Source organism: Meriones unguiculatus, chromosome 14 (genome assembly GCF_030254825.1).
Source record: "Meriones unguiculatus strain TT.TT164.6M chromosome 14, Bangor_MerUng_6.1, whole genome shotgun sequence".
Lineage (NCBI taxonomy): Eukaryota > Metazoa > Chordata > Mammalia > Rodentia > Muridae > Meriones > Meriones unguiculatus.
The window spans coordinates 26,492,341-26,515,394 of NC_083361.1; the positions used below are offsets into that span (position 1 = coordinate 26,492,341).

Sequence of the window (23,054 nt, forward strand, 5' to 3'; positions counted from 1 at the left end):
GGCTGAGGTAGGAGGATAGATAATTTGAGGCCAGCCTGGGCTATACTACTATACTACAAGTTCCAGGCCAGTCTGAGCTACATAGTAAAAGTTTCTCTCTCAAAAAAAAACAAAAAAAAACAGAAATGGAGCAGTAGAGTGCTTGCCTAGCATGCACAAGACTTTGTGGATGGGTGAGGAAAGGGGCAGATTGATTCCTAGCACCAATCTATTTTAAAAAACAAACAAAATTACTCTTTAAGGATAGCAAAAGTTCAATTAGAAATAAAATAGATCTATAACAAAAAGCAATGCCATAAATAAATTTATATCTGACTCACTTAATAACTTAAAATCAGCATGCTTCAAGTGGTATTAGCCCTATTTTAGAGCTAGTTAACAAATGTACTACATGCTAAGGATGTTTGCCTTTGGCAGAATGTATCTTGGCAAACCATATACTACTTCCTTCACTTGTAACTCTGGGGACCAACTGACTGACCTACTCTTACCTGACTGGCAACTTCAGGCCTCAGTGTGCTCATTAGTTAGGGGGAAAAAAAACTGTCCCCAGACTACTGGTAGTCTATGAGGATGTTGCAGATAACAAGAGAACAGCTTGGGCCTGACTAGGTGAGTGGATACATATATCAGACCACTCTTATATTGGGAAATATTAAAGATGAACCACAAGGCAAGACTGGTAGTTAATCTCAAACAGTAACTAAAATAACAGTATCTTTAGTATCTTTGTAACTCAGTGCCTCTAATGCCTCATGGGTATTGTAACACTAAAAACTCAGTGAACACTTTACGTTCTAACATTCAAAAACAGATAAAATCATACCAACTTCCCCCCAGTGGAAAGGATTGGTGCTGCCTGTTGTGCAATTATACACCATGATGTTTCTTGGTCTGCAAAGACAAAGATGAAAGCAAATAAACATAAGAGGAAGTCAAAAGTGTCTAAGCTAAGTCTTACATACTATCAAAGTAGGAAGACACAATGACTACCTTTTCTCTATTATATAAAAAGTACCCTTATTTCTTAAATGTTTAGGCTTTAGCTATAAATGCTACCATTACTGTCCAAAACAATGCTCACAGGTGGATCATAGCTGCTCTAGTGTGCCATGACTGACATACATAAAGCATTTCTTGTGAATTCCAACTTGAGTTTACACTAAGTTTTACTTTGGCTTAAATCATCTTTTATAAGGATTTCTCCCTCACACACACATCTTGCTGAACCCCCCCCCATTTTTAGTTCCTAAGAAACCTGTAAATACATGAGAATGAACTTTATTTATTTATTTATTTATTTATTTATTTATTTATTTATTACCACGGATGGGTCCACATAGTACTGCTTCCACTGTATAAGCTCTTTAGAACAGGCAGTGGTATTTCTTATATCCTAATAGGACACTTTACCAATACAGCACAATCAAGACCAAAGGATTACAATCAGAAGTTCCTTTTCCCTCTCAGTTACTACACAGTTAATATGCAACATCATTGCCTCATATACCTATTAACTCCGGAATACCAGGCTGCAGCAAGGCTCGTGTTGACAACTACATCTACAGGAACAAGATCTGCAAGGGCATTGTTGGAGGCACGCATTGTTCGAAGAATTCCTTTCCCTGCCTTTGTTGAAATTAAAAACAACACCTTAAGATACGGAACCAAAACATGTATACATGCACATATGTATAAAGATACAGGTAATCATAATATCATAAAAAGTTTATTTACCGCAATGAAGAGACCACTTGGTCCATTAAAGTTATCAATCCATCCCTAATGCCAAAAATTAAAGAAAAAAAAGAAGAGATTAAAGCTATCATTGTAGTAGATTTATTATTTCAAAGTGTTAACTCCAAATGTAAACTCTGTACTTTTTCCCCAAACCCTATGAAAAATTTACATGCCATGCAGAATATTCTTAGATCCCAAAAATGTTCCAAAAAGTTTCATCTGGGGTCATAATGACTAAATTAAAGTATTTTTAAAGCATTAGCTAGCTCTGCTAAGTCTTTGCAAAGGAAAAAAATATATATGTATATATACATATAATATATGTATAGATTTATTTTATATATTAAATACATATATAAATGTATAGATGTGTATATTAAATATATAATATACACATATATATTAATGTATATGTTAATTTAAATATATATACATATTTTTTCCTTTTTTCATATATATATATATATATATATATATATATATATAAACTTTCCATAACTTTTCCTGAAGTAAGCCTGTTTACCTTTGATATTCTATTTATTAGTACAGCATCTTGATTAAGGGGAAATGATATATGCTCCTCAAATTTAGTGTGTAAATCAGAAGAAAAGAGAATGATTACCAAAACAACAAAGGACAGGCTATCGCTTACTAGTATTTATAATGACCTCAGGAGCTTTTTTGTTTTGTTTTGTTCTTTTCCTGAATCATCTTACTTACTGGCTTTTGTTTTTGTCTAATCTTATCCAGAGGACTTAAAAGTATCTAACACCTTTCATACTCTTTGGTAGCAAGTTATCAAAGAAATCTCATACTTTTCTTAGCTTTGTAATCTACATGTGAAAAGATACAATTCTTGCAGAACTTGCTTCTGACAATGAAAACAGATGAAATCACAATATCCGTTACTGAAGACACAGTGTAGAACTGCTGATTTGATTTTCTGCTAGAATTTAAAACTGTTAATCTACATTCCATACACTCAGAAGCCTTAGAAATAGAAGTCTGAATAACGGTACCTCTCCCTATGCTCATTAGCTCTGTGACGGTTAAAGCTCATTCAGCACCTAACACTGCTCTCAAATCACACCCCAACTCCTTATACAGTTATAACTTAAAACTCTAAATCCCAATTACTTAAAACTTGTAAAGAGCTTACTGGAAAAGGTTCTTTCCAACTGGCACCAACAATCGACGGTCTTACAATGGCAACATTTAGCTTTGCTCCTTCTTGTTGCACAACATATTCTGCCAACGCCTTGGTGTATATGTACGTATTAGGTCTGTCGCCTATTAATTTTGGTGTGATATCATTTACCAGGCCATCATCCATCCATCTGGCAAACAAAAAAAATTACATGCACGAAAATTCCAAATATTTTATCGTAGATAAAAACCTACTTAAATGAACTTTGAACAGACCTATGTGTTGCTCTGGTTTACCCAGTTTCACAATAACCTTTTCTTTTCTTTCTTTTTTCTCTCTCTCTCTTGTTTGTTTTGTTGCTGTTTTTCAAGACAGGGTTTCTATATGTGGCCCTGGCTGTCCTGAAACTTGCTCTATAGAGTAGGCTTACCTCCAACTCAAAGATTCACCTGCTTCTGCATCCTGAGTGCTAGGATTAAAGGTGTGTGCCACCACACCCAACTTTAAAAACAACTTTTACTAACAGGGAAAAAAAGGTAGTGTCTTTAATTATCAACTACAAGTCCATAATCTACAACTCCTATATCAAATAAAAGCCAAAGGTCCTTTCCTAATTAAGTTTGTTAGAGAGGAAACTTAATTCACAATCTTTACAAAACATCATTTAGTTTAAATACTCCGCATTTTGTGTGTCTTTGAACAGGAATGCTACTATAAACCAAAGTGAAGTAATTTAAAATCAATCACATAGTACTTACATCAGAGTTCCTTTCCAAAGTTCAAATAAATTCTAAAATATATCAGGCCTCAAATGTTTCATTAGAAAGTATAGATCTGTTTATTACTATCGAATAAAGTAACATGATGATACATATATTTGCTATTCATATATAAAATATACAATGTCTAATAGTCTAAATATTTAAGATGAACGACTAGAATTGTATATCCTCACAAGTGAGACTAACAAATACTAACATTAGTAATAAAAATATTACTGTATGTTACTAAATATTGAAGTATGTTATCAATACTAAAGTTTGTTATTAAAATTCAATTAACAACCTACAATACAGCCATCTCTTTAATGACATCAGTGTCTCTGAAAATCACCTGTAAAAGGACCATAATCAAGTGATGTCAATGGTCATTCCTCATTTTACTCTAAGGTGCAATGTCCTCATTTCCAGACACTTGTTCTTTTTGTCTATTCAGCATAAAATTAGATTCTGCATATTGTCACAATCTTATGATACCCATACTAATAACCAGGGAAGCTTAAAATAAGTCCACATATGGAATTTTTTTGTGTTTGTGAAAGAATACTAACATTAAACTGCAGTTACATAGTTATGCAGTTTGTGGAAAACTAAAGTGGAGAAGAGTTTTGAAAATTGGATAGGATAAGTAGTTGACAGAAAAATAAGCATCCCCTTTTCAAAAAAAAAAAAAAGATTAAAAAGACTCAGGCAAGTAAACTTTATTCTCCTGAGTTTACAAAGCAAACTCATTAATTATTTACTATATGTTTCTTTATAAACAAGGAAAGGAGAAAAAGATCTGGGTTACAAGCTCTGCTCATTTCCTTAGATGCCTGATAAGACAAAAAGTCAAAAAGTAATACATTTCATTAACTTCACTGTTCTCCAGAATTGTAAATGCATCTATTAATCTGTAAGGAAAATGAGCTTTATATTTAGGAACCACTATGAAATTAAGTCATAAAATAAAAGTAGGTAATTTTCTTAAGGAATGTCTCAATCATCTCTGGTATTGATTTTCTTACAATCCATGTCCTCATTATGGAAAGCTTTTGTTTAAAAGGTCATGTGTGCTTAATTCTTGAGAAATCAAGGGATGGCGAGAATCAAAAGTAAATGGAATTATCTGTGAGGAAAGATGGGACCAATAAAAAACAAAACCTATAAAAAAAGTCCATAGATACACTGTTTGAAAACAAACAAACATGTCAAGATATAATGGCTATTAGAATGCTTCTGTATTGTAATCCAAACAAAGGGAAAAGAACCCATGCTTCCTGTGGTAAGAAAGCACAGACTAAAAAGTAAGTGAAGGCTAGGTTGTGTAGTGTACACTTCACATAAACTTCTACATCTACCAAATACAAGTATTGTTCATAGAACAAACTGCTGACGGGATCCCTGTCCTTAGAAAGATGGTAACATTAGGAGTATTCTTAAGGACTATAATCCCTATGATTCTCTTTAAAATGAAAGGACTCTCTATAGGTACTGTCATGGGAGGGAGGGGATCCTTTAATAAACTAGAACCTTGTGGTTAAGTAGCCATTGGTCTCAGATTTCCACTGGCGCTAGCACTGACTACCTAAAAAAACAAAGCTTTTAACACATAGATAATTAATTATTCAGTGACCTTCCTCCAATCATTATCTGACCCAAAGGGAAAACTCTACACTGACCTCATCAACAGACATAATTCTGTACAATACGGAAGAAGATATGCAGAGATAAACACGTGTGTGTGTGTGTGTGTGTGTGTGTGTGTGTGTGTGTGTGTAGCAGTTGGTGGGGGGGATTATAAATTTGGATCCAAAGTCTTAGGATTAAAAGCAATGTGCATAAGATTCAAACAAACATACTCTAAAGAATCAATCAGCTTCTTGGGATCTACAGGGGGTGGATAAACTACTTCATCAATATGCTTTCGATTGCAGTAGGCATAGGCTGTTGACACATGCATGAACACTTCCAGATTCTTCATTTGCTGTGCAAGGAGAATAAGCTGTCGTGTAGCAATCACATTTAACTGAACAGCATCTCTGAAAGACAAAGAAACAATGAAAATGTAAAAATCTATTTTTTTTCTTTAACCTATTTACAAACCAAATCTGAATTTCATTAAAGAAATACAAAGAAAGAAGTATATTTTTCAGTAATTTGCAATTTCTCCTTTTGCTCTGAGTTGGTGTATTTTATTTTAGTATAAAGAACACTCACTCTACCAACTATGTGTAAATTTTCTGATTTTTAAAATAAACTTCTGTACAGAGTTTGAAAACAAAGCATACACTGTGACGTAAAACAAAATTATGAGCAAAGATGATATGAGATCCTGGTGTATCAGATATCAGATCCTGGTGTAGCCTGCTTGTCTGCCAAGATGCTAAGCTGCACAAGCACTCCCCTCAGCTTCCTCACCTGTAAACAGGACAGTAATGGAATCTTCTACCAGAATTTGGAAAGATTAAATGAAAAGTATAACTTATAAGCATTTAGTATTTGTTATTCTTGGCAGCTAATGAGTATTAAATAGATGGTGCAAAGTACTTTTTCTATACAACAGTGTTCATAGCATTTTTTAATGGAACCTCAAGAGGTCTACTGTACAACATGGTATTTAGACTTAATAACAATACACCAGAATACTGGAAATCATTGATTTTTAAAGTGTTCTCAATACAAGAAAAGTTACATGAGGTCATACACATATTAATTAGTTTAATTTAGTCATTGCACATGTATTGTACATGATAAACATATAAAGGGAGTACCAGGTCAGTGAGACATCCTATCTCTTATCTTTTTGGTTGTGAGCCTAACCTAGCCTTTAATGGCTGAACTATCTTCTCCAGCCATCTTCTCCAACCTTCTAAAAAAAGGGTTAGAAAGAAAGAAAAGAAAAACTTAATAGCATCTAAAGAATCCTTATGTCGTCCTCTGACTTCCACACACATGCATACATACACCTGCACATATACCTACACACAAACTATAAAGATAGGGAAGACACAGATTGGAATACTCAAAACTACTGAGTGGTGAAAAATGGCAGAGTATGCAGATATTACTTGCCTGTTATAACTACAAATTATTACAACTGATCTAAAAGAAACTAGGACAAAATACCAGCAATTACAGAAATGATGCATTTTTTAATCTAATTTTCAGAACAAAAACTCAACCTAAGCCTAATTTTTCAAACAAGAAATAAGGTTTTTATATCAAGTGAAAATTATACAAACTTACATATCAACATGACAGAATATTATATAGTCACTAAAAGTATAACCATGAAAAACATTAGAAACATGTAAATTGTCAGGCATTGATAGCACATGCCTTTAATCCCAGCACTGGGAAAGCAGAAGCAGGCAGATCTCTGTGAGTTCAAGACCAGCCTGATCTATAGAATGAATTCCAGGACAGCCAAGGCTACACAGAAAAACCCTGTCTCAAAAAAAAAGAAAAAGAAAAAAAGAAAAGAAACATGTAAATTATTTCTATGATAAATTTAAAAAGTAAAATTATTAAAATATTCACAATTATATAAAAATGTTATGTTCAAACATAGATCCAAAGAACTCTGAGGGAGGTCTTTATCAGACAGGGTTATGTGGCCCAAGGCCTAGAACTCCCTACGTTGCCTAGGATTACCTCAATTCTATGATCCTCCTACCTCCACCTCTTGAATCTTGGATTACAAACATGTATCATCATACCAAGTGTGAAGTATTTTTATAAAAATGAAAATGGCTTTGAGCTCTTTGCAACAGGCTCATATTGTCAGAAATATATCACGGACAGACTATACAGTCAGCTTATCTGACTGTAGAGCAATACTTTGATATCTATCTGTCTGAAAACAATGGGAACAAGGAGGATACTGTTTAGGAAGAGACAGACTAAGAATATTTTATTACAAGCTCTTGAGGACAGGACAAGAAGTTCTGGGTCACTAGAAACAAGGAGAAACTCATAAAAGGAAAATAAATAAATAAAGATCTCTTAGACTCTATTTTTTCTTTCAATTGTACCTGAGATCCTATTGAGAAAAATTAAGAGAAAACAAAACAAAACATTTTTAATGAAACTAGGGTGGGGTGTTAAGATTCTCCCAAATCTCAACTAAGGAGAGAAAAAAACACCTGTTCAAATAGAAATCTAACAAGAGACCTTTCACAGAGAGGATACTATCCACTAGAGCATTAGAGAATGCACTATTTTCCTTCTCATTAACAAAACAATGGGGATAAGTAGAGTAATGTTTTGGATAAAGGACACAAGGGATATTCTGTTGCACTGTCCTGAGAATGGTGACAGAGTTTCTAGGTCACCAAAAATGAGGAATATCTCAAGGCACACTCCTGAGGCTTGAGTCTCTCCACTCTATTTGTACCTGAAAGCCCAAGCCTGAAACCATATTAATAAAACATGTTACTTTAGTATCTGCCAGGCTAATTAACCTCACTCAATGGAACCCTAGTTTCTTTTTTGTTGAACTTCAGGCTGAGTCCTTTACATGCTAGATTAGAAAATAAATAAACAGAAATAAAGTTCTTATGTTTTGCTTTATAAAATCATAAATACATCTTAAGACAGCCTTGTTGGTAAAGGATAGAAAGCAAATAGGCTATTTTAGTATGGCACTTCCCTAATGTAGACATAGAAATCACTTCAAAAAGAAACAAAAGTAAAAAGCAAAAAAAAAAAAAATCCATTTCAATGGCCAATAAGCTTTCCTATTTGTCTCCTACAGATATCCTAAATTGTTCAAAATCTATTTGATAATATTTTTGTAAACTTTATACCAGAGCTTATTCTCAGTATACAATACACCTATGAGTTATTAAAAATGAAGGTACCTAGGCCTCATCCTTAAACTTTTATTTCTTTTTATTATTATCATTTATTACTATTTATTCAATTTGTATCCCAGCTGTGGCCCCCTCCCTCATCTCCTCCCAAATCCACCCTCTCTCTCTTTTCTCCCCCTATGCCCCTCCCCTAGTTTACTCAGGACTGGTTGCATTGTCTTCCTCTATGGCCTGGCAAGGCTGCACACAAACAAACACACATACACACACCCCAGGGGGAGGTGATCAGAGAGCCTGTCACTGAGTTCATGCCAGAGAAAGCTCCCCTTACCAGGGATTCCACTTGGATACTGAGTCTATGGGCTACATCTGAGATGGGGTTTTAGGTCCTCTCCATGCATTGTCCTTGGTTGGAGTATCAGTCTCTGTAAGGGCCCCAGAGCTCAGTGTTTTTGTTTTGGTTTTTTTTTGTTGTTGTTGTTGTTTGGTTTGGTTTGGTTTTGGCTCTGTTAATGTTTGAAATGAGGCCCAAGAAATTACATTTTAAATAAGTTTCCAGGCCATTTTGACACATCTCTTTCCACTATTCTCACTCCCCACAAACTACTGCATAGATGAACTCTTACCACTATTGTAAGAGGCACTTTTAAAAAATAAACTTGATAGAGACAGATGTTTAGGGGTCAATGAAATCAAACTTAGAAGTACGCATCTGTAATTGAAAAGCTGTCTCCAAATAATGGCTCTAAAATATCGATGAAAGTGCAGCAGCTAACTTCAGTATAGCCAATGTTTCTGCTAAATAAGGGGATTCTCCACAACTGTTGAGTCACATGTAATCATGAAATCTGTATTTTAAAAAATAAACATGTTTTCCAGTTACAGTTTTCTTTTTATTTTGGAGGTGGAAAGAGGTAGATTTCCTTATGTGAGATTTCTAAAAACCTAACAACATGAGACAGAGACAGAACTAGAAAAAAATAATCATCACAATGCACACACATAAGCACCAGGATATACTACAAGCCCTTTGCAGCATTTTTCTAGTCATATTATATTCTTAAAGTCTGAAAATAATATATCTAATTTATCTTAATCTGTACTTTCACTCCTTTTGGAACACCTATTTCCATTCTCATAGCCTTGTACCTCTTTTTTTGTTTGTCTGTTTGTCTGTTTGTTTCAAGACGGGGTTTTTCTGTGTGTGTAGCCTTGGCTGTCCTGGACTTACTTTGTAGATCAGGCTGGCCTATGAACTCAGAGAGATCCACCTGCCTCTGCCTCCTTCAGTGTTGGGATTACAGGCATACACCACCGCACCAAGCTGGCCTCTCACCTCCTAATATTCCTCTCTAGACAACTAATACTGTCCTGATTGCAAGACCCTGTGACCAACTACTTAAGCAACTACTTATTCCCCTTCTCCTGCCTAATCCTTTATTCCTGTCAATGTCTCCCCACTTAATATCTGAGAAACATGTCTGAAAATTAATGAGTTTTACCTCAACTCTTAACATATGCTGTTCAGTACTACATGCATTTAGTTCTGTATTACCACAGTTAGCATGTACCTCAGGGCTTTGTGGAAGGGTCCACATACAAGCTTATCTTGGTTCCTTACCAAGGCACCAAGTTATCATGAGTATCCTCCTGCTGCATTCCCTCGGTAGTAACAGTTTCATACATGTGATATCTGTGGCTTTGTAGATGGTGACAGTTATAAGTGGTTTTTCCCTAAGTGGCTATTATAGGCTATTTCCAGTTATTTCTGAAAATCTGGCCCAAGTCCAATGTTCTACCACTACTTAAATGTAAACATCCACTAAAACTGCTTCACAGAAATAATTATGATGTGGTGAGTAGGGCTAGGAGAGTGAACAAGTATAAGACTGTATAATGAGACTAACATAAACTTGTATTTAGACACATTCTGTCCCTTAACAATGGCACTAAAGCAGAGTTTTTTCAAATGTAACCGAAGTGACTATAACATACAAGCCATTTCTATCTTAGTACACAAAACTTGAGCATAAATTTGATTATTATTCTAGAATATGTGCTGTAGAATGAAGGCACACAGCTGCGTCAGTTGAAGACTCTGACACTTTATAAAAAGGTAACCAACACACCTACAGAGTAACTATTCCTACTTTCTTACCCAAGTACAGTTTCTTCTAGTCCACTGCTTGCCTATATCCCATTTCATAAAATCATGGCAAGGTTTGCTAGTCAGCATATACTAGCTATCTTCTACTTTTCATTTCAAAATGATTTCATCAAAAGCTACTATCAACATATGGCATTTTCTTATCACTGTAAAACAACTTCACTAAAAAAGAGGAATTAAAATCCTATCTGTAGTGGGATGTGATGGTACATTGTCTTTAATCCCTGCACTCAGGAAGACAGAGGAAAGCAGACTGCTCTGAGTTTAAAGTAACCTGGTCTGCAAATTGAGTCCAAGACAGGTAGGGCTACACAGAGAGACTCTGTCTCAAAAAACAACAACAACAAATCTCTAAAGTATGAAATTCAAATGTTAGTAAGTTCTGTACTTACCTTAAATTTTCATTAAATCTTACAGTAGCTGCACAGTGGAATATGACATTGGTAGAATCTATAATGACCTCCTTATCTTCTTCACTGAGAGCCAGTTTAGGTTGGGTGAGTTCACTGTTGATCGCTATAATTTTCTCTCTAAAATCTGGATTTTCATCTCTTAACCTGTCAAAAAGCTATTAAATGGGAAGATATTTATTCTAGAGTAATATTTTCTACTTTCCAAACCCTATTATAAACCCTTTTCCCACCAAAAACTGCTATTTTTTTAATCTCATGGGGCACATAAGATTGCTCATCTTACAGACATAGAGTCAAGACTCAGAAGTTCAAGCGGTGCCCTAAGAAAACAGATGACAGTCTGCATGGGCAGGCATTCCCTGTCCACACTCTGTAGACTGCCTTACGCCTCAGAAATAACAGACATCTGGGCAGTAACAGTCTAGCACTCTAATACTCCCAGCTAACTGCTTGACTCTTTTAAAAGATTTTTTAGTGCTTACTTTTATGTGTATGAACCTATACACATGAGTGCAGTGCCCAGAGGCCAGAAGAGGATGTGGTATCCCCTGGAGTTAAGATAGTTTAAGGTAGTTCTTGGAGGAAATGACATTGAAATGACATTGAAACAGAGCCCTGAAGGACCAAGAGAACATGTAGGTACATAGTTGAGTTATAGGGACAAATGTGAGAGAGAAGACCCTAAAATTTCAAAGCAGAATAGCATTCCTGCACAGAATGAAAAAGCACATACATTTTTGAAAGTAACCTCAACTGGTCTTTGCTACTAACTTTGGGGTGGGAGGTGGATAAATGCTAACCCTGGAAGAGCAAGGACTATAGCTACTCTGCACAGTACACTGACCCTAGAGAGAGGACCTGACCAGATACAATCTCCAACATCTGTTACGTGAATAAATTCACTCATTAAATTAAAACACTGAAAATAAAGAATTTTGAAGATTCAAAGTTATTCCCTGGAATGGCAACTCTCCATCAACTCAAGTCTATCCCAGAAGACAGGTTTAGTTTTGTGGATCTGGAGTTCAAGGAGGGAGAATCAAAACCAATATAGATTATACTGACTGAATACAGTTAATAACTGAAGGAAATCCTGAGAATGGAAGAGATCATCCAGATAGCAACAGTAATGAGCACCCCAAATCCAAACTACAAAACTACTTCCAAATCTAATTTAAAGGACAACCATTCAAATCTCTCTCTCTCTCTCTCTCTCTCTCTCTCTCTCTCTCTCTCTCTCACACACACACACACACACACACACAAAGAAGGTACTTCACTATACCTAACAGAACCAGATCAAGGCTTATGACAGATATCTTAAGAATATCAACATTTAAAAGACAAGCAGAGAAAGAGGAACCTAGGGGAAGGCCACAAGTACTTTTAACACCTCAGTCTAGGACATGTTCATGCTGCTTCAATGGTGAAATCTTCCCTTTACCAGGCATTATCTCTTTTTCAATATCATCTCCAGTTATTTAAACTCACTATTGCTACCACTACCTCCTATTTTAAGTTTTACTGATATCTTTCAAATGTTTCAAAACTTACTTCACAATTAGCTATTTTACTGTTTTGTTGGAGGATGCTGAGAATAGAACCCAGGACCTTTCCACATATTCTAGGTATGCACGCTACCAACTGAGTTAATGTATTTACATCCATAGCCCATAACCATCTATTTTAGTTAAACCTCCACCCTCCACTCAAGTTTCTTTTTCTTGAGGCATTCCCATATATCACTGGTTCTCAACCTTAGGTAATTTTGGTCCTCAGGAAACATTTGGTGCAACCAATAATAGACCAGTACTTTGTAACAAAATACTATCCATCCCAAAATATTAACTATGATGAATGGTGAAAATTCTTCTAAGTAATAGCCTCCTTAAGGGATAAATATTCCATCTATGTTCTTTATTTTCTGTTTCAAAATCACGGTGGGCTTTAAAAGTTCCTACTAATGTGGGGTGGTGGTAGTGCACACCTTTAATCCTAGCACTCAGGAGGCAGAGGTAATCTGATCTCTGGGAGTGCAAGGCCAGCCTGGTTTACAGGGAATTCCAAGACAGTCAAGGCTACACAGTGAAACCCTGTCTCAAAAAAAATAAATAAAAAAACAAAACAAAAAACTTCCTGTCAACTTCAAGTACACAAGAATGGCTTCTTCACACCAAGCACCCATTTTTATTTATTTAACTGGTATTCCTATACATCTGAGACCTAGTATTATGTAGTGGAATATGTACTATATGGGCACTAGAAGCTGAAGAAAGAAAAATAGCATTTCAATTTCCTTTTCAAATATTTAGAGATGAAACATTTTATATATAGGTTGAATCATAACCATTCTATGAAATTTTAACATAAAATATATCCTTTCAATACAAATTAGACCCAATCAAAGACACTTTACAAACACTGCCCTGAAAACTTCAGAGAGATGCTCAAAAATTTTATATTTTACTCAGGCTCAATTTCAAACATGGCATCAACTTCAATAATATCCCTTCCAATCTCCTCTTTATACCTGTACATTCTCTCTTCTCTTCTCTTTCTTCTTAAAATTGAAAGAGAACTTTTTACTATGAAGAAGGAGTACTGGGAGAGTGATTAAATACAGCAATCACAGTGCTTCATAATAAAATGCCAACATTAATGAGCAAAGAGCCACGAAATCAACAAAACCCACCTCAGGCATTTATACTCAGAGCAAGGCTGGTGGTGCCCTAGCCTCTTAATGACTCCTTTCTCATGGGTCTTTAAGAAAGCAAAGACTCAAAAGGAAAAATAATGGTTAAAGGATACTACTGTAAACTAACTGGAAAAACTGTAAAATATAATAAAGATAATTTCTAACCTCCTGAGAAAAAAAACATAGATCTCAGGGCTTTAAAAAAAAAAAAAAAAAAGAGTAACATAATTAAGAGTACCTGCTGCATGGTCTCACAGACCATGTTATGACAGGACAATAACTACCATAAACTCATATGAAGGTCATTCACATATTCATAGTGAAAAATCTGGCTGGTGGTTGTGGATGGGTTTGCTAGATATTGTTTTTCTTTTGTTGCCATTTGTTTTTTAAAGAAGTCTATTAGAATCTAAGTACATGATGGTTCTCTATGAGTTCCAGGACTGTCTGGGCTGTACAGAAAGACCCTGTCGGGGATGGGAGTGGGTGCAAATAACAAATAATAATAATAATTTAAGTACACAAACAAGTATTATTCTCATTCCAAAGTAAGTGAAAATTCCTTTCTAAACTATGCCTGCAGTCAGATTCTTTATATCTATCAAAACTGATTTTGAAAATTCAAATTTACTATCAATAAATGTCAGATAAATTTATTCCTTCTGGGAGCTTAATATGAGCCAGCTTAATATGATTCTGAAGTTATTTTATTCTGAAGTTGTTTTAGTAGTAACTTTTAATAATATTTTTCTAAAAGTTCAAAATGATTAATACTTTATATGACCCCTGTCATCTTTCAAATAAGAACATGTGATTTTTGCTAACTATCACTATTATGAGTAATAACGCCAGTACTCATAAACTGTAAAGTACATTAAAGCATTGACTCAGAGCATAGTAGATACTTCAAAAACTAATTATTGTTATCTGAAGACTAAACTATCTGGTAACCTGTCTCAACTATTATAAAAGCATACCTGAAATATCAATCAAACAGTAGCTTAACCCCTATTACAAAATTTGGTCTATCATAAAAGCAAGCTTTTTCTTTTCCTGACTCTAGCTCACTGCCATAATGCAGAAACTTAGCAATTTTCCCCCATGTTTTTTGTTTGTTTGGTTTGGTTTCTGGTTTTTTGACTACTGAAGCAATATACTAAACTAATGATGCTTCACAAAATTTACACACAAGCATATACTTTTATCCCCTTCCAAATGATCAGCCTCCATACTTACCTTGCCACTAAGGATTTCTTCCACTCGCTCTTGGGGTGTCTGTCCAGCTTTCTGCCTCACCAAAACATAGACTGAATTCACTTTAGGACACGATCTCAGCAACTTTTCCAGAAGCACTTTCCCTAAGAAGCCAGTGGCTCCTGTAAGGAGGATATTCTTGCCTTCATAGTATTCTGGGATTGAAACCATTTTGACCTTGAGAGAAACATGACAACACATACATTAGTTTACAATCCTACTAAAGACCTTTTGGTTTCCACATAAATATTTTAAGAAACTGGCAAAAATCAAAATTGAATATTGACAACAGAAGACTCTAACCTTTGGTTCATTATACAACAGTGAAAGCAAGAATGGATTTCAGCTCCATCAAGACCTTGTTCTTTCCTGGATCACATCAGACATGTCACTCACCTTTTCTGGCCCCCAGTTTCTTTAGGACAATTGTATTAAAAATTAAAAAAATTAAAAATCTCTAAAACTTGCTTACAATAAGAACTCAAATATTCACTCAACTTCTGTTAAACCTTGAATACAACTGAATGATGGTTCTCTGTTCCCAAAGAAATTTATAACACTGAATGGAGGTCAGCACACTCAAACGCTCAGCTTGAATAACGCTGCCAGGTGTCAGATCACCTGCCATCAACCACTGAAACAGGAAGAGGTGATACCAAGTCCTTTCTTCTACATATTCATGACAATAAAGAAAAAAAAGTTGTAAAAAAATACACACAAAAAAAAATGAGAGGGAGGTTGAATGGATTGAGTACAGAAAGATCTATGAAGTGTGTTAATACAGGAGACTACACTATATTGAAATACAAGCTCTATGCTATTTAGAAATGCATATGCATAAAATGAAATGTTAGCACATGTCTGAGGGCATGCAATGCAATTAGAGAAGAGAAAAACCATCAATAGTACTTTAAGCTGGAAAGTGTAACAGATGCATGTGTTTACGTCCAAGGTTCTCATAATTAGTGTTCTGTAAAAATCCAAAGGTGTGAGCTACCTTTCCTAGATATAAATGTGGCAACCATTCCTCAAAAAAGCTTCTCTTTATAGGAAATGGAGAGCATTACAGAAAACAACTGTACACAATGCAGAGATTATCAAATCATGAAGAGCCCAGCACCAACAGACACATTTGTATCACAGATCCTGCATCTGTGACTCTGGGAACATCACTAAAGGGGAGAAAAGATTTTAAGAGCCAGAATATCAGGAAGTCAGCCATGAAACAGTCTTTCCTAGAAATGTCTGCATAAACAAGACTCAAACAATATCTATGGACAAGTTAATGCAGGAGGGGAAAACTGAGAGAGATTGCACTCTGAGACAAACAAACAACAACTACAGACAACTATGAAATGATGGGAGGAGATTTAGCCTCACCCTCATTGGTTGTCCAATGCAGACTAGTCAGCCTTGAAATCACATATACAAAAGCAACAAAAAAATGGGCTCAACAGGTTAGACTGCATTTATTTTTGCACACACATATATACATATATGGATGTAACAAATACAAAGAAAAAGAGACCATCAACGAGAGAGTAGTGGGAAAAATGAAAGGAGTTAGAAAGTGGGTAGCCAGGAGAGGGAGGCAACAAAGGGGAAGTGATGTCATTCTATTTCAATTAAAAACATTTTTTAAGGGCAGGGTGGTAGTTGCACATGCTTTTAGTCCTAGCAGGGACACAGAGGCAGGTGGATCTCTGAGTTCAAGGCCAGCCTGGTCTACAGAGTAAGCTTCAGGGCTGCCAGTGCTATACAGAGAAACCCCTGTCTTAAGATTCCCCAACTCCCACTCCAAAAAAAACCCCATTTTTTAAAATCTAGAAACAAAAGACTATAAATAGGCAATAGGGGGAAGGAATAAAGCATAATAACTTCTAGAAGAACAGATGAGAATAAACTGACAGAGACAGAAAGGCTGTGGTAGAAAAAGAAAAGTACTATAAGGAGGTCAGAGATGTATTTATTATCTCCCCCAATGAAAACCAGAAGAAAACAACAAACCCAGGATAAAGAAGCTGGATTAGAGTATGAAGTCACCAAGGTAATCAAAAGAGCATGCACACAGAACAGATGACCCACTCCTGTCAGTCTGATTTCCTGTATAAACATTGGCTCCAGCCTTAGTATTTGTATGTGCTTGAGAAAAGCATCCAGACGAGTGCTTGAGACAAAACTGAAATACACTAAGCTTTAGGGTGCACCAAACATCCTTAATGAGGCAGAAAAAGCAGAGACTCTGCAAAAAGGAAACAAAAACAACCAACAGGGAAAAAAAAAAATTCTGTACAGCATTTTGTCTCCAGAACAGATTTTAAAGCATTAGCCTACCTGTCTGTTCCTGGCCCTTAAAAGTATACTCCAGGAAGCTCTCCACCAGCAATCCCATTTTAGGAAAAATTCTTGGGACTAGATATCTCCAAAATAAGAATCAAAAGCAGCTACCAAAGCTAACTTACCTCGTCCTTCACAACCCAACCACAAATTAAGATCCTGAAAACATCAAAAAGACACTTAAGTCTTACAAACACCCTTCAAACCATTTATAAATGTCCTACAAATCATAAGAATATTGCATGTATATAACAATGACCCTGAAAGCTAAAAGTAACTTAACAAAAATCTCAATGCCAAGTACCTGATGCTTCCATATGAGCTACTTAGGTCAAGGCTTCGACAACAATACAGGCTCTTGCCACTCTTCTTGGTTGTCCACCAGAACTACTTTAATAAGACCCTACTGCTGAAAAAACCACACACCTTGGTTACAGCATGTAGAGAATCAAGCTGGAACCAAGTTGGAAGCTTCCTCCCTGCTAGCAAGCTTTCATTGTGCCAGAAATTATTATGCAGTCTGTAGGAAGAGTAAAGGCATCCACTGTCTTTCTCAGACAAGAACCCTACAATCTGCCATACCAACCTGCCAGGCAAGATGTGCTCACACATACAATGGTGCATGACTGTTACACAAGAAACTGTTTTCTTACTGTATCTGAGGACTATTCCACAACAGAGAATTCATACCTGGTACTGTAACCTGATCTAAAACCCCATGGCACCAAAGGGGCAATTTACTACTATTGTTTAGGTAAATTAACATTGCACCAAGCTGTTTTCCAAATATCTACCTAAACAAATGCTATTCCAAGATTCGGAGAAACGTCGCTTTGTAATGTACAGCAATGAATGCAGAGACCAATGGTTTCTTGGGATACTGAGAATAAGTGTTGGTTATGTGTGCAGCCCTCAACAGGACATTATACCACCCCTTCTAAGACTCAGGAAACTTCAAGGAAAACGGGCACAAAGAAAGTAAGAATTAGAAGACAGGAAGAAGGATTGCTGAAATGCTGTCTTCTGAGCATGGCACAGCCAATATAGTCATCATGTGTCACAAGAGCTATGGCTATTTGACATAGCTCTAAACAAGAAAGGACCTATCAACAGTCAATCACAGAAGGAGTCCAGGGGCTCTACTCCTCTCTGCTGCATTCAGGAGTAGGGGCAGTATTATCTTCAGTTGTGTACCCACTAAGAACCCACCAAGTGCCAAACCCTAATCATAGTTAAACTCTATAAATCTTTAAAAGGAATTATGGTGTAGTAATAACAGGAGTGGAAAGGAGATACGGGATTATAATAATCAGACTACCCCTTATACATGTATAAAGTTACCAAAGCAATTCGGTAAACGTTTAAAACTATTACATCTACAAAATAATTACTACCAAAAGGAACAAAGATATACCATGTCTGGAAATCAGCAATCCTGATTAAAAAAAAAAAAAAGACAATCCAAGAAGAAAACCTATAAAGAATTAGTGAATGAGTTTAACAAGCTCCTATCACTGGTAGACAAGCAGACAGACACTGCACTCCTAAGAACAGCAAAGGATTAGCCTTCCCTTCTGGAGAAGGTGAAGACACATAGCAACCAGAAGCTTTTCCAAGTGACACTGTGTTCTCTGATTCAAAAGTTCGGCAAAAACAAGTTAAATGTCTAACAAACTGCGGCAAATCAAGTATTACCATCGCTTTCAAGGAATTCACTCAGGTTTTCTTGACAAAAGTGTTTTCCAACAGCTGTTTAGAAAAAGCATTTTCATTTAAAAATCTCATTAAGAGAAACCACCAAGCTACTTAAGATATATTCTTTATTTTAATTAATTTATTTTTTATTAATTACAATTTATTCACTTTGTATCCCGGCTGTAGACCCTTCCCTCATCCCCCCCCCCATCCCACTCTCCCTCCCTCTTCTTCTCCCATGCCCCTTCCCAAGTCCACTGACAGGGGAGGACCTCCTCCCCTTCCATCTGACCCCAGCCTATCAGGTTCATCAGGACTGGCTGCACTGTCTTCCTCTGTGGCCTGGTAAGGCTGCTTCCCTCGCCATCAGGGGCAGGTGATCAAAGAGCCAGCCACTGAGTTCATGTCAGAGACAGTCCCTGTTCTCCCTACTAGGAAACCCACTTGGACACTAAGCTGCCATGGGCTACATCTGTGCAGGGGTCCTAGGTTATTGCCATGCATGGTCCTTGGTTGGAGAAAAGACTCCTGTGCCCAGATTTTTTGGTTCTGTGGCTCTCCTTGTAGAGCTCCTGTCCCCTCCAGGTCTTTCTATCTCCCTTCTTTCATAAGATTCCATGCACTCTGCCCAAAGATTGGCTATGAGTCTCAGCTTCAATACCCTGCTGGATAGAGACTTTCAGAGGCCCTCTGTGGTAGGCTCCTGTTCTGGTCCCTGTCTTCTCCCCATTCCGAAGTCCATCCCGTTTGCCTTTCTGAATGAGGATTGAGCATCTTACCCAGGGTCCTCCTTCTTGCTTGGCTTCTTTAGGTGTACAGATTTTAGTATGTTTATCCTATATTATATGTCTAATATCCACTTAAAAGTAAGTATATACCCTGTGTGTCTTTCTGTTTCTGGGATACAAGATGATCTTTTCTAGTTCCCACCATCTACCTACAAATTTCATGATTTCCTGGTTTTTAATTGCTGAGTAGTATTCCATTGTGTAAATATGCCACATTTCTGTATCCATTCCATTAAGATATATTCTTAACTAAGAATTCAAATCCAGATTCTTCCACTTAAGTTAAACCTACTACTAATCTGAACCTGTTTTTAGTTGTAAAAGAACATGCAGGTCTTATGGATAAACAAGGCCTAAAGAACCCATGAATGAAGGCTTAAAAAATGACTAGGAATAACAACTTATATATAAAATAAGCTACTTTTAACTGTATTCACCTAACAAAAATCCTAGTATTAATGGAAGAGTAATCATGTTAATAGTTTTGGAAATACAAGTGATTAAAATTAAGATCCTCTTTCTTATTTTTAACTTAAACTCTTAAGAGTTTTCCAGTAAGTATGAAAGCACAAAAATTTACCACTTTAAAAAAATATTTTTTATTACCAAAAAACAGAAATCCCCTTGCCCTGTGGGAAAAATATTAAATTGAAACTTTCAATACAATGTTTTGATGGTTAATTTCAATTTTCAACTAAATTAGATTTAAAAAAAATACAAGGCATTAATGAGACACTCCTCCTAGTAAGACTAGCCTATTTCCAAAAAGCTTTACACAAGGAAAAGAAGAACCACCTTGGCTACCTTGAATAGGGGTGGCACTATTCCATGGACTGGGGTTCTGGACTGGCAATAACTTCAGATAGCACTTTCCATAAGTTTTTGTTTGTTTGTTTGTTTTGTTTTGTTTTGTTTTTGCTAAATTCACTAAGTACACATGTATGGGTAGAATCAAATCTCAACTAGTATCTTTTAATTAAATTCCACAATTACAGAGACTATTAGAGAATTCTATATACCTTTCAGTGAGATAGGCACATGTACCATGAAAATAATGAGCACAAAGCATCAGAGAGAAGTTGAGAGTAAACGTACAGGCTAAAGTGGGCCATTTAAAGATGTCATTCAGTTCTAAGGTGTACAGCGCAACTACAGAAGAAAAAACAAGTGCTTCACTTCAGGGCATCTTCCATTTTCTGAGTGCATGTAATAGATGAGAATCTACTCTATGAAGAAAGGGAAATGAACTAAGGTTACTACTATAATGAAGACACCTTTAAAACTTCAGGTCATTCCACATACAAAGCTGACAGACCAAAATGCAGCTGTATAAAAATCTGTTAACTGCTTCAGGCAATTTCACATTACCAAGATCTCCCTGAGGGCTTTTTCAAAGGTAACCAACCACAAGGAGGAAAATACAAAGAAATCTATTGTCAAACTTAGAACTGGACTTAGAAAAATCACCAGTTGTTTTTAATTACTATCATAATCAGTTTTAATAAAAATACATCATACTTAGTCAAGAAGTAAGCATATTTATTTCCTATCCCACCAAACCTGACCTACTTAAAGATCTTACTCAGATAAACTCATTCGCTGGAACACTGTAACAAAACCCAAGACAGTGGAGCAACCAGATCAAGATAAAAGAAGCTCTGAGGTCTTGTTCAAGTGTAATAAACTCAAAAACATTTTCACATGTAATCAAGGAAACCCCATGCAGATCACTAAATTTTTAAAATGTGTTGGACTTAAATGCTGTTGAAAAACAGCAAGCTTTGACTATGAAGAAACTACGGCCACAGCTTCTTGGCTATACTTTGTCCCAAGCTTCTCCATTTAGGTACCAATGTAAAGGTGAATAACCTAGTACCTTATTTATACAAATAAATAACTACCATCATTTATCACGATCAACTAGTACAGTAAATTTACCAAGACACACTAGAGCAAGACCAATTTCTCTGCACATGCAAAAAACCTGCAAATGTTGTCCAGAAATGAAGCAAAGCAAAAACAAAAGCTACAGACTGCAGCACGACACACTAAACCACCACTTTCTCAAGGGCCAATCCTGTTTCCCTCCAGCCTCTGCCAAGATCACCAGGCAACAAACTCCTGACTGTCCTTGTACTCAGCTCAGCACAATCCTCCTGTAATTAACACTGCTCACTTTGACACTATCCAGATCTTTCACCTTTATATCAATTGGTTCACGAGCCCAATCCCGGTGGTTGGCTACATTTAATCTACACTGATTAGCTCCTCTATATTCCTTAACTTTTTACAACATTCTGTAATCTAAATATTATTTGAAGTGTAATGTGTAATTTTAGTATTACACTAGTGATTAACATCAAACTGTTAACAAATAATTTAATTACTTAAGAGACACAATTTCAAGTAAAAGCAAGAATATTGGTGAAGATAAGCTGATAAAACTTACATGGGTTGCAAACTTCACATTCAATACATTTCTGACAATTGGAATGACACAAGTCTTCTGCCTAGACCACGTGTTCCTTTTCTGGGAATCATTCTGATTTCTCACTGTCCCTTACGCTCTCTTGAACACTGACACCCTCACAATGTGCCTAGTTCTTAACTACTCTCTCCCCAGAACACTGAAGTGATGGTCTCTACTGAAAATTCTACTTAGCCCCAATATTCCAGACATAAACAAAAAACAAAACCCCTAAATTCAAGTGGTGAGGCCACATAGACTTCTGTTGCAGTTCCTCTCCATACGCCAACACCTCAAATATCTTCACCAGTCAAATTGAAAAGCAAATTCTGGACATCCCTCCATGTCTACCCTTATTTAAACATATCATTCATATGTGCTCCTTGGGAGCCACAGATGAACCCTCCACTAGTACTTCCCAAACATTAGAGTACACACAAACAACCTATGGACTGTTAAAATGCTGATTCTAATTCAATCCACCTATGCTCCTGAAAGCTGCTAAGTGATCCTGGAGCCTCTCTCTGAACTAACCCAGGTCTACTACCAGCTTAAAGAGGTCCTGTGTCCCTGAGTATCAAAGTTATTTAATAGTTTACAACGATCTGTTTTAATGAAAAGTATCTGAATATTCTTTCATTCACACTCCTCTTGTACAAACATACTCACTGACATCATATACCCAAAGTGACATGAAACAGTGTTTCAAAGTGCTCTAACTGATAGAGCAAGATGCATTTTTATCAGGTTTGCAATAACCAATAAGACTCTTTTTT

At 36.1% G+C, this 23,054-nt stretch overlaps 1 protein-coding gene across 5 annotated transcripts in view; it reads right to left on the bottom strand.

The window, feature by feature from the left end:
- Positions 1 to 23,054, bottom strand: part of Far1 (fatty acyl-CoA reductase 1) — a 61,533-nt gene that overhangs the window by 19,830 nt on the left and 18,649 nt on the right. For all 5 annotated transcript variants that reach the window (XM_021659812.2, XM_021659810.2, XM_021659811.2 and 2 more), the window contains 7 exons: positions 14,974 to 15,168; positions 11,022 to 11,197; positions 5,508 to 5,687; positions 2,900 to 3,077; positions 1,738 to 1,782; positions 1,511 to 1,629; positions 827 to 894 (listed from right to left, as the gene is read on the bottom strand). In XM_021659812.2, the coding sequence (XP_021515487.1) occupies positions 827 to 894; positions 1,511 to 1,629; positions 1,738 to 1,782; positions 2,900 to 3,077; positions 5,508 to 5,687; positions 11,022 to 11,197; positions 14,974 to 15,162 (955 nt within the window). In that variant the 5' untranslated portion in view covers positions 15,163 to 15,168. The remainder of the gene's footprint in view (positions 1 to 826; positions 895 to 1,510; positions 1,630 to 1,737; positions 1,783 to 2,899; positions 3,078 to 5,507; positions 5,688 to 11,021; positions 11,198 to 14,973; positions 15,169 to 23,054) is intronic.